Source organism: Eretmochelys imbricata, chromosome 8, assembly GCF_965152235.1.
Source record: "Eretmochelys imbricata isolate rEreImb1 chromosome 8, rEreImb1.hap1, whole genome shotgun sequence".
Taxonomy (NCBI): Eukaryota; Metazoa; Chordata; order Testudines; family Cheloniidae; genus Eretmochelys; species Eretmochelys imbricata.
This window is the reverse complement of record NC_135579.1, coordinates 96,985,073-96,998,089: the sequence shown is the minus strand read 5'-3', so window position 1 is coordinate 96,998,089 and position 13,017 is coordinate 96,985,073. Positions and strand designations below refer to the sequence as shown.

General features: G+C 41.8%; 1 protein-coding gene across 1 annotated transcript; it reads right to left on the bottom strand.

Moving 5' to 3' along the window:
• Positions 1 to 4,587: 4,587 nt before the first annotated feature.
• MAGOH (mago homolog, exon junction complex subunit) lies at positions 4,588 to 11,854 on the bottom strand. The gene is made up of 5 exons (XM_077824944.1): positions 11,664 to 11,854; positions 8,452 to 8,510; positions 5,982 to 6,092; positions 5,565 to 5,647; positions 4,588 to 4,835 (listed from the first exon to the last, which is right to left on the bottom strand). Exons 1-5 carry the CDS (start codon positions 11,749 to 11,751, stop codon positions 4,736 to 4,738), a joined length of 441 nt encoding a protein of 146 aa, XP_077681070.1. The 5' UTR covers positions 11,752 to 11,854; the 3' UTR covers positions 4,588 to 4,735.
• Between the last annotated feature and the right edge of the window lie 1,163 nt (positions 11,855 to 13,017).

Genomic DNA, 13,017 nt, shown 5'->3' with positions numbered 1-13,017 from the left:
CTGTTGCCCTTAGACAAAATGGTCACCTCATTCCATGCCTTTCACAAGGACTGAAGCCGGAGCTGCCCTTAGCCAAGATGGCCGCCATCTCTTACTTTGGATGGGACTAAAGCCTCAGTTAAGATGGCCGCAAATTCCCTAAACTCTGCCGATAGTAGTGAGGCTGCCCCTAATAATGATGGCCGCCATCCTCCATCGAATTTAAAGACCAGGCTGCTCTGGTTTCAGAGTAGCAGCCGTGTTAGTCTGTATTCGCAAAAACAAAAGGAGGACTTGTAGCACCTCAGAGACTAACCAATTTATTTGAGCGTAAGCTTTCCTGAGTGTTAAGGAAAAGTTAGCACATGTGACTCCATTTTGGTTTGGGCCCCACCATGTCTAAAAGCAAGCACATCCTGCACCAGGAGGAGTGTTCCTTAGATGCTGCATCCCTGTAAAAATCCTCCTCCTTGTCTCCAGCCTGCCTTGACTCCCAGTATCTGTTTTTTGTAACTCCCTATCTCCTGGCCTTTGATGTGAGGCCTCCCATCCTGATAATAAAAGTTACTGATGCACGGTTTTAGGACCATGCTGTGTAATTAACATACTGGTTTAGCAGGAGGAATGCACCAAGCAGGGATAGGTGTAGATAAGAAAAGGATTTGTTTATTGGCTACGGTTTCCGATGCACGAGGGCAACATGCTTTGCTAAAAAGTATATAACCTTTGTATAACCTGTATTCGGGGTCCCCTCCTGGTTAGCAGGAGGGCACCACGCTCGAGCGTAATAAACTTGATGTTTTTTGGGAACTCTGCAGTTGTGGACTTTGTTTATGTGCCTCAGCCTAGATTCGAACAGTGCGTGTCCTACCAGGTATAATTCGCAGCAGTTGTGTGCGTGTCCTATCAGGTATAATTCGTAACATGAGCTACAGCATCCGATGAAGTGAGCTGTAGCTCACGAAAGCTTATGCTCAAATAAATTGGTTAGTCTCTAAGGTGCCACAAGTACTCCAGGCTACTCTCTCCCTCTCCTCGTCCCTGTGGCTCGTAAACTAACCAGGGAAATGTGGGGAGATAGGAGGGAACCTGAAGCGGTTGCAAGGGCATATGTGGCACCCGTAAGAGAGTAACGAGGACAGAGCAGATGGTTAGTTCCTTTTTCTCCCACAGGGTGATCGCTGGAAATAATACATTGGAACCTGAACATCATGAACTCAATGTACCTTTTTATGGGATAGTATTCATGCAAATTACTTCCCAAATTGCTTTGTAGAGTTAGTTTCAAAATTAGGGCTAATTCTGGTTTCTGGGTATAGTGTAAATAAAAAGGTGTGCATAGGAGAATTACAGGGGAGAGATTGCTCCACCCACGGGCAATCAATTGGGGCTCTCAGCATCTCTCTAGTCATTATTAGCGTCTCCACTCTGGAGACTTGTATGGGCTCATGGATTTGGGAGATCAGGGGAACTGAATAATGGCCTCCATGGTCACATTTCCAAATCCCTTTGCTTCTAAGAGATCTTGTAAATAATTTGAGGAAAAACAGTGTTCTGATTTTGGTTTGAATTCTGGTTTAAACACTGTAATTTCTGGAGTATTTAAAGAATGCACAGAAGTAAGTTTCCAGATTGGCTCCTCTTTCTTGGTAGGATGATGTTAAAGAAAGGGTATGTCTTCAAATAGAACACACTTAACCATAAAGAAATTTCTAAAGATTTGAGGGCTGGTTTTGGGTCCTGCAGAGAGCATTAGAATGCTTTAAAAAAAAAAGTTTAAAATACCAGTTCTAATTACTCCATTTGATCAACTAAAGCACAGCCACTGCTGGGTCTAGGGATCTCTTTCCTATCAGAAGCTGAAGTAGGACTCTAGCTCTACCTCCTACAAGAAATAGGAAAAAAGCTCTGGTTTCATGGCAGTGTTCTGCTACACTTACCTGTTACCTTTTTTCCTCATAGAATAAAACTTACTTCTGAGAAACAAAGGAAAATACTGTAATAGCAAAGTGGGTTGTTATAGTGTATTTGGTTTCTATTATTTGTATTCTGTTCCCTTGGTGTATTTAGGAGCAACTTTGCCACTGGTTTTCTGAAGTGACAAGAGGAGAGTCACATACAACACTTGGTCTATAGTAGAATTATATTTTCAGTTCAGTGGAAATTGTACAGCAGCTTAACTGAGGGTGTAATTAGTCATTTGAGTGGAAAACTATTGCTACATTTGACAACTGTTAAATGTTAATATTGACCATGTTGGTCAGTAACAGATTCAATTTTGCAATGGTAGGGGGAAAGTGTTTGTTTTCTGAGTATAACAAAAAAGGAATGAATTATAGTAAAAATAAATTAAATGTTTTTAAGATATCTATATACCCTTTCAGTTGTTGGAGCTGTAAATATTAAAAGTATGTTCTACACAGTATTTAATATAATTTCTTTAAATAGTTATTTTGAAAGAGATGAGTTATCAGAGCCAAAAACAGATTTTTGGAGAAACATTAAATTCTCTACTCATTGTCTTAAATAAATATGGAAAACTTATAAAATATACAAAATATTATGTCTAAAACAAATAGGATGGTTCTTTTAAACACTCTTGTTTACACAGCAGGACATCTTAATGGTTACATCGATTTACATAGGTTTCAGAGTAGCAGCCATGTTAGTCTGTATTCGGAAAAAGGAGTACTTGCGGCACCTTAGAGACTAACAAATTTATTTGAGCATAAGCTTTCGTGAGCTACAGCTCACTTCATCGGATGCATTCAGTGGATTTACATAGTGATCAATGGCTCAATGTCTAGTTGGCAGCTGGTATCAAGCAGAGTGCCCCAGGGGTCAGTTTTGTTCAACATCTTTATTAACGATCTCTATGATGGGATTAATTGCACCCTCAGCAAGTTCACAGATGACACTAAGATGGGGGGAGAAGTAGATATGCTGGAGGGTAGGGATAGGGTTCAGAGTGACCTAGACAAATTGGAGGATTGGGCCAAAAGAAATCTGCTGAGGTTCAACAAAGACAAGGAAGGAAGCATTTAGGAAGGAAGAATCCCATGCACTGCTACAGGCTGGGGACTGACTGGCTAAGCAGCAGTTCTGCAGAAAAGGGCCTGGGGATTACAGTGGATGAGAATCTGGATATGAATCAGCAGTGTGCCCTTGTTGCCAAGAAGGCCAATGGCATATTGGGCTGTATTAGCGGGAGCATTGCCAGCAGATCGAGGAAAGTGATTATTCCCCTCTATTTGGCACTGATGAGGCACACCTGGAGTATTGTGTCCAGTTTTGGTCCCCCCCACTACAGAAGGGATGTGGAGAAATTGGAGAGAGTCCAGCAGAGGGCAACAAAAATGATTAGGGAGCTGGGGCACATGACTTACACGGAGAGGCTGAAGGAACTGGGGTTATGTAGTCTTCAGAAGAAGGAGGGGGGATTTGATAGCAGCTTTCAACTACTTGAAGGGGGGTTCCAAAGAGGATGGAGCTAGGCTGTTCTCAATGGTGGCAGATGACAGAACAAGAAGCAATGGTCTCAGGTTGCAGTGGGGGAGGTCTAGGTTGGATATTAGGAAACACTATTTCACTAGGAGGGTGGTGAAGCTCTGGAATGGGTTACCTAGGGAAATGGTGGAATCTCCATCCTTAGAGGTTTTTAAAGCCTGGCCTCACAAAGCCCTGGCTAGGATGATTTAGTTGGTGTTGGCCCTGCTTTGAGCAGGGGATTGGATTAGATGACCTCCTGAGGTCTCTTCCAACCCTAATATTCTATGATTTCAAACACATTTTTTAAAAGGATAGCTTTTAAATACATGCAGCTGATTTACCACCTGATTGACAGTTTTAAAGATGGTCACATTTTCAACCTAAAATACTTGATGTAACGAGACAAATGTTTATATTCCCCACATGTATGGTCATATTATAATTTGCCTAAAATATACTTTGTTTGCTTGGCAAAGTTACCTCAAACTGGGCTACTGTGTTGCATGTTCACAATTATATCCTTAGCAAATGAATCCTGCAGACTTATGGGGTATATAAGAGTATTTTTAAAATACTTTTAAGATATAAGAATTTGAACAACACAGAAAATGAAATTGATCCATATTTAAGAAATTGATCATCAATCCTTCACATAAAAAGCAAATAATCTTGTAAAGCTTCCGATTCAGAGGTTTAAGAGCAGGTATCAGGAAAGAGTAGAGTTATAAAGTGTCAGTTTTGATAGCATGTCAATCATTGAGACCGCTAAAACAAAGCCAGCACAGAACCAGTGCTTCGGTTCTTATCTGATCATTAACTGATGCTCAAAGCATCCATTTAAAGACTGGGACACAAATTTATCTTAAGAGGTCTGACAAGAGTTTAATTCCAGGGATCTATAGAACTTCATTTGTTCTGCCCCAGAGTGCTAAATGGATAGAACAGTTAAAATATCGTTTTTTTTCTAAAACTAGATATTGAATTCATCTACAGGAACTCAAAGCCACTCATCTTGGCTGTAATGAAAGTAAACAGTGTTCAAACATATTGTAATGAAAGTAAACAGTGTTCAAAGATTGAGATCTTGATTACATGGACAACTTTTAAATTAAAAAAATACAGGTTTCACCATTTTTATTAAAGACATTCACTTACAGTTTGTAAAAAAAAATCCTAAACATACATAAAAGTTCTATCCAAGAAGAGATAACGAATGAAAGTATCCCACCCCTTGCAACGTTACAATACAAATTCAAAATTATACAATTTAAATTGGCTTAATCTTGAAATGTAATCCAATGAGACTGAAGACTAGACACTTAAGGTCCTGCACCAGATAGTAAAACACTCGTAACCCTTCTGGATCCCTAAAGGACAAAAAACAAACATTAGTTTTCAAGTCTTTTCAAGAGTAATTTCTAAAACTAAATGCATAAAAAAAAGCCAGAGCTAAGATTGTTCTGTTTCATCAGTGACCGTCTTAAAACATCATAGTTCAATCTGGTACAGCTTTTTACTGTGGTAAATTGATAGTTACACATGCTTAGACTGAAGGACACATACTGTAAGTCTGGCCCACATTCACTACTTTACTTTTAAAAGGTAAAGCCTTTTTGTTCCACATATTAGTTTAATATCGTCACAGACTTTTAGGAACATGTGTTACAGAATCTTTTTAGTTTATCTTAGGGATGAACTACTGTTCCTGTTGAAGTAAATGTGAGTTTTGCCATAGACTTAACGGGGCAAGGATTTCACTGTAAGAGTTTATAATTTCTTATTTTTTCAGACTCTTAATACATTTTGGGGGTTTTATGCACAGATAATATTTTATAATTCACGGAGGTAGTCTGCAAAATACTTTGCAGGTCATTTTCCTACACTACAAAAGAATGAGATTCTGCAGTGTAATAATTACCAGAGGATCCTCCAAAAGAGTCAGTTTGAGACAACAGAAGTTTTTGAATGATAATGATCATCATGTATTAAGGAGTGCTCCCAATGTAGATTTATAAATTGGTTGTAGTTACAACAGAGATTTCTGATTAATGACACCATTTTGGCAAAACGGGAATTATTCTCTACAAACTACGTACTTGGATTGATTTACGTCAATAAGCGATCCGATTTTTGATGTGGTAAAAGAGATGTGTTCATCACCGATTACAATTTCAAGCTCCTAGAAAATAAATAAAAAAACCAGTCAAATAGCAGAACTGCTTGAAAATTATGCTGGTTGATAGGAACAGTTTAAGCAGTGAGATAAAATGGTTTTACATTTAAAAACAGCAAATCTCATTATGTGTGACAAACACCCAGGCACGTGCACTTTCAGAGTAAACTGCTCTACTACTCAGCGTTAAGTTTCACATATTTACTGATCTGTTAAAAATAAGATTCTAGTGGACCTTTCAGTTTACAAATAAAAATGTTAAATACCCAGTTATGCTTATGACAAGCAACCAAATCCAAATTAAAACAATGTTAATAACGCAAGCAGAAAAGCTACTAACCTGCCGACCAACTCTGTCAGGTGGAGGCCATAAGGCATCATCTTCTTTTGTGATTTCACTGTCATCAATTATTCTCTTCAGTTCCTCCATCACACTCTTGTGTACATAGGCCTACAAGCAACATTTAAACATATCTTAATATATACCAAAGAGCTGATGCATACGCACAGAAAAGTACTTAATGTTTGAAAGTTGACATGCTGAAGACATTTTTAAAGTATTTCAGGCCCCTGAATCTCTGAACAAGAACACACGCTTTCAAAATACAGAAAGCTCTTATGAGGATTTTCAGTAATCAAATGCGTACAATTAATAAGAGGATGAACTATCAGCTTCCATAAGAAGTTAGAGAAACTGTCAAGACAGCTCTCCATATTACAAATATATATGACCATAAGTCCAAATTCTGACAACCCTTATTCAGTTGAGTTACCCTTTCTTGGGCATGAAATCAATGGGAATACATGCATAAATAAGGAGCATTCAGGCATGTAAGGGTTTCCAGAAGCAGGCCATTATTCTGCTCCAAAAATTGGGTGTAGAAAAGTTATGTCTAATCTATTTATGAAAGTTATTCTTCCTTATTCTATCTAGGATGAGCCGAGCATGAATGAAGTGCTCTTTTATTAGCCTTCTTGTAGGTTACAGAAAGCATTAACAAAACAGAATTTGTTCCGATGTTATGGATGTTACCATGCTAGAAGTGTTGAATGCACTCAGATAAATAGCTGACACCAAGCATTTAGTTGATCCTGGTCAACTCTTCTAGTCATGAAGAAGTAAAAGGCCCAGTCACTTTTTCTGGAAGGGACCCAGATTAGGAGGATCTAGTCTCAGGGGAGAAGAGAAAAGTGCATGTATGGGAGTAGTGACTTTACAGCATGTTCTCTGCTCCCCATCCCCTGTTTTGACTAGGGTGTACAACTAAGCAAAAAACAATAATGAACAATAACTTTTAAAAAAAAAATTAGACGTGACAACTTTTTTACACTCAAAATAATATTACAATACCATTTATGCCAGATAAAACTAATTCCTAAAGTAAATAAGAACACAGGGAGAAAGGTGGCATCAGAAAAGGAAACAACAGAAAGGATGATTAAAGCACTGGACTAAGATTCAGGTAACAAGGATTCAATGCATGGCTTTGGCACAAACTGTGTAACCTGACTGAATGACCAAAGTCAACTGGAAACTTCCCTATGACTGCAATGGGCTTTGGATCAGGCCCTTAATTTTTCTCCATATGCAAAGTAGTTATAATCTGTCATAGAAATGGTAAGAGGATGAATTAATTAAATCAATTCCTGTTTGTGAGGTAATTATGTTGGATCATATTAAAGAAGTTCTGTATTAAAATCACAGATGAGTTTGATTCCCCATAATTAGTAATACCCTGGAATTTAAACTAAGAGGTCTCTTGGTTTTTGGTACTGTTTCTCTCCCTCTCTGTGTGAAACTTGCAAGCTGCTAATTGTGTTCGTACATTCTAAGACAGAGTCTGTTCTCAAAGCAATTCTTTGTAACAACAACTACTCACACAGAGAGAGACTCAAAGCAATACTCTGTAACAACAGAAACAGCACCCAGAGACTCCCTGCCCTTTTGTTGTATTCATCTCGCTTTGTTAACAATTGTGATTAAAATAGAGATAGAGGATGCATGTGGATGGATGCTTGGTGTGGATAGTAACTGAATGATCAGGGATGTGCCAGCCTAAGAATCCAGTGTCCATCGGCTGAAGAAGGCATTAAGTGGAAATAACCAGAGGACCCCCAGAGGACAGACTGGAATCCACCCAACAGCCTCAAGGATGGGAGAACCAAAGAACAAGATAACATCTGACAGCACGGAGCCATCAGGAATGTGCCATCTGCTGACTGATTCAGCAACAGCATGATGAAGCAATTCCCACAGACTGGCATAGGAAGAAATTCCTATAAAAATGGACTCTAGAAAGTGAGAACTTAGGGGTCTGATTCTGCAAACCAACTTCCAGGAACATCAGAGGAGCATCTGACAAGGCCCTGGCTCCCTCCTCATCTCCAGGCCACCTGGCCAGTGACTTGGCATGAGCAACTCTAAGGCTGGTAACTATGATAACAACCTTGCAGAACCTGTGTGTGTGTGTGTATGAATGAACGTGTAAATAAATATGAAATTGAATGGAATGTTATCACTATAACTAACTGCTTACTATGATTCTTTCTGTATTCACAACAAATGTGGCATTTTGTCTTTTCCCCTTTAATAAGATCCTGCTGGTTTTTATTTTATTGGTATAACAATTAGATATTATGGTGATAGAACCATATGGGGTTACTATAGCTAAAAAGCAGTTTAAAAGGAATGCTCACTTTGATTAAGTGTTAAAAGCCAATTATATAAATTCATGAAAACCATTTATTTGGTTCAGATTTATTTGCAGAGCATTCAAAGATATGGTATTTGTGTATTTGAGTAAACATACCTCTTTTCGGATCATTACATCATTTTTGTAATTGCTGTTGTTGGCATATCTCAGTTTTCCTGTTAAAATAAAGATGAATATTAGATTCAAACTACAATAGACAACGTTCTGCGATGGTCTATATTCAAGGATTGTAAAATGTAATAAAAAAAAGTGTGTGTTTGTATGGAAAGCCACATAAAGGGAAGAGTTTCAGAGTAGCAGCCGTGTTAGTCTGTATCTGCAAAAGGAAAAGGAGTACTTGTAGCACCTTAGCGACTAACCAATTTATTTGAGCATAAGCTTTCGTGAGCTACAGCTCACTTCATCGGAAATGAGCTGTAGCTCACGAAAGCTTATGCTCAAATAAATTGGTTAGTCTCTAAGGTGCCACATGTCCTCCTTTTCCTTTTATAAAAGGAAGAGTGAGCCACTGTTAGTGTGTGTTAAGTAGGTTGACTCAGCCTTTTATCTTTCCAGTGCTTAAATTGGACAATACCTCTACAAACTGAGGTTCTATTATATAATGGTAAATGTTGTATTTTTGGTACTTGTATGGTAGTGATTTTTTAAGATTGCTAATACTTCCTAATTAAACAGCTATAAAAACAAATCAATTAAATTGTTGCATAAAGATTTCCTCCAATGCCCTTGTCAAAATTTATATTCTGTCCTCCCTGTTGTGGGGACAAGTTGCAGGTCTGGCTGCCATTCCCACATCTTAGAGGGTGCTGTATTTTGATTCTGGATCATCTGAAAGTCATTTTGGATCCTGCGTATGAAAGCTGCTATATAGATGTAGGCCAGGGTAGTCAATTATTTTATGTCAAGGTCCAAATTTCTTGGTCAAGGTATAGTCAAGGTCCAGACTCCAGATAAAAGAACAAAACAACAACAATTATGATAATAAGCAAATAAAAAGATTTCTGGGTCTGTTGAAAAATGTCTGGCGGTTCAGATTTGGCCCATGGTCTGCCTATTGACTACCCCGATGAAGGTCATCATCATTTGTTCCTGAAGTTTTTCAACAAAGGGACTCAGTTTATTCTAGGGTTCATGCAGGTGGACCCATTCACAAGGTAGCTATTAGCTGAATATTCATCTGTAGAAGTGTTGCAGCTGCACAAGCCTCCCATAGCCTCTTCTCTGCTGAGAGGAAGAGCTGTAACTAACAAAGTTGGCAGTCCTGGCCAGGGAAGGAATGTAGCCAGGTTATCCAGGAAGATGCAGATTCAGGATATCTCCAGGCAGCCTATGCTGGTAGGGTTCCATAAGAACCCCATCTATACTTTACAGCTGTCCTTACCTGGCTAGGTGGAGCTCCCTCAGCTGATTCAGATTGTGTGCAATTTAGAATCTCCTGTGGTAGCAGAGCTCAATGAAAGAAATCAAATACATTAGTGTATTAAATATTTACTAAGAAACTAAATCTGTTCCTAAATCCCTTTTTAGCAGACTATTACTGATGCATAAAGCATTGGAAGGCAGGAGTTGTAAATGTTTAAATAGCTGCAATGGACTTTATTTGTATTTTCTATTATTTCAAAACTACGCAACTGATTAGAGGGCTTGCACTACAATTATACTGGGAAATATGGCAATTAACTGCACTAGCAACATTTAATGATCACTTCTGAATTCGCTAGTAACCTATTACAAAAAAAATCTTGTTAATATAATTATGACCAACACTTTGACAATATTTAGTCAAAGAAATCAGATTTTACCTATTATTTTAAGGGACAACACCAAGTGAAGATAAATATCACTTTTGAATTTTTAGAACTCTTATTATTTTGTATTATTATAGTACCCCATCATAGCTGGTACCCAAACGTACCAGGTGCAGTTTAGCACCTCCTGGATGTAGTACATACACAGTAACAATCAGTCATCAGCACCGGGGTGGGGGGGCTAGAGCACTACTGCCCTCCTGCTTTTTATAAGTGGACAGGACTGGCCCATTCACTTTTCACCACAGGTGCACCTCCTCTTCCCCATGATGCCCCATGAGTAGCTGGAGCCCAGCTGGGGAGCCCGGGCAGCGGGGGATGCCACAGACCCTCCACTTGCCTGGGGTGGGAGGGCCGAAAGCAGTCCCCGGCCCATGTCCCTGAGCCCCCCGCCCAGGGCAGGTGGAGGGTCCACGGCCCCTCACAGCTGCCTGGCCATGCGTCTCTTACCATGGCTGGGCTGCGGCTCCGAGACCCCATCCCTGGGCTGGAGCCAGGTTGGGGATAGAGCCACACGTGTAGCTGTGGGGAGCCGTGAACCCTCCACCTCCCCTGGCCAGGGGCACAGACACTCTGGGCTGCTCTCTGCCCTCCCCCCTCCGAGGCAGGTAGAGGGTCCCTGACTCTTGGCCCACTCCAGCTTCCGGCTTGGCCGGGTCAGAGCCTCAGGCAGAAGGGGCAGGGCCACAGAGGAGGCGGGGGGCCATGGCTCCCCAGCTTTTGGGAAGACTCCACCGGGGCTGCAATCAGTACTTGCAGATTAAAAAACCCCAAGCAGTCAAAGGATGGAGAAAAGGCAGTATTCTCTCTATTTTACTGATGGGGAAGGAAGGCACAGGTAGATTAAGCAACTTGCTCAAGGTCACACAGGAGGATTCTGTGGCAGTGCCAGGAATTGAATCCAGATCTCCCAAATCCCAGTCCAGTGCCGCCTTCTCCTTCCTATATACCCCCTGTTCAGTTCCCCTCCCGTTTGTGTGGGTCTTTCACAAAGCAGCAGGGGAAGAGAAAAACCTCTACAAATAAGTGATGGTAGCAGCGAAAGCACAACGATTGCCAGGGCGGCCTGGGGCAGCTTCGTACCTGAGACGACATCCGATGAAGTGAGCTGTAGCTCACGAAAGCTCATGCGCAAATAAATTGGTTAGTCTCTGAGGTGCCACAAGTACTCCTTTTCTTTTTGCGAATACAGACTACCACGGCTGCTCCTCTGAAACCATTTCAATTAATGTTTAACCTTGCCTGAGCTGTAAGCTGGGGGCCGCCTAGCAGCCACAACTTGGGACCCGGCGGTCATTGTCCGGGCAGTGCCCGCAGACCCCCGCCTTTCGGGTCCGTGGGCGCACATCTCGCCCTTCTCCTGTCCGTTCCCCGGAAGAGCCCCTCCGCCCCGGCCCGCCCCGGCCCCTGCGAGCCCTGCAGCCATGTGCCACCCCCCACCCCCTTCGCCAGGGAGCCAATACGCTTTGCCCCCCTCCCCCGCGGGCCCCAGGCCCTCACCGTCCGGCCGGAACTCGAACTCCAGGAACTCGTGGCCGAATTTCCCCTTGTGCCCCACGTAATAGCGCAGGTAGAAATCGCTCCCCATGGCCACCGACTCCGCTCCGACCGCCGAGAGACCAGCGTGCACCGCGCGTCCGGCCCGGGAGACCAGACAGCCCCACAACAACGCTGCGCAGGGGCAGCTTCCGGGCAGGCGCAGAGTAATGACGCAATGCCGGGGGGGCTCGGCGGCTTAGTTGCGCATGCTCAGTAGCAGCGGTTGAAGCTGCTGCCCTCACTCTGCTCTTGCTCCGGTCCGGTTCTGCTGGTGCTCCTTAGCGGGGTCCAAAGGGGCAAATCGGAGGCGGAAATGGACTGGCGGGCGGGGGGTGTCAAGCAGCTGGGGCCAGGAGATCGGCTTCAGGGCAAAATCAGGGCTTGGGGTGGGGTTAGGAGCTGGGGTTCAGCCCAGGGGGTGGCGCTGCCAGACTGTGACGGGGCAAAACCCCAGCATGGGGGGTAACAGTTACCCCCGCTGAGATCAGCCACCTGCTGTGTTTGCAAAAATACGGGGGCAGAGGGGCTTTTTTATTTCCCTTCTCACAGGATAGTACATCTCAGCATGGGCTTCCCAAGGCTGGGTTCTTAAAGGCACAGGCATCCCAATGCGTAAATAGGGCAGCTCTCTCTGTCTGATATAACGTGCTGAGGTGCTACAGGACAGTGGCTCTCAAACTTTTCAGGTTATTGTACCCCTGTCAGGAGTCTGATTCGTCTTGTGTACCCCCAAGTTTCACCTCACTTAAAACCTAGTTGCTTATACAATCAGACATAAAAATACAAGTGTTATAGCACACTAATATGGACAAATTGCTGACTTTCTAATTTTTACCATATAATTATAAAATAAATCAATTGGAATATTAATCTTGAATTTACATTTCAGTGTATACTATACAGAGCAGTATAAACAAGTCATTATCTGTATGAAATTTTAGTTTGAGGCCCTGTCAAAATTTGCGACCCCAGCCCAGAGATTGTAACAGGTAAGATGTAGCAAATACTGAAGAAATTCAAATTCAAATTCAAAAACAAATTCTGACTATGTACGAAAAAAAATCGTTATGTGTCAATAATTGTGAGCAAAATTTACTGGTAGCAGCTTTTGATGTGACAGCAGTGGCAGCACACAACCTTTATGTCACATTCGCTCATGTCTGGCGCTGATTAGAGCCTGCCCTGTAAGTCACAAGGAAGCAAAGCAAAGACTAGGTTCAATGGTGCAGAAGGGAAGAGAATCTGAATTGGTAGGAAGACAACAAAATGAAAAAAAGAAAACAAAAATTATTAGGGGACTGGAACACATGACTTA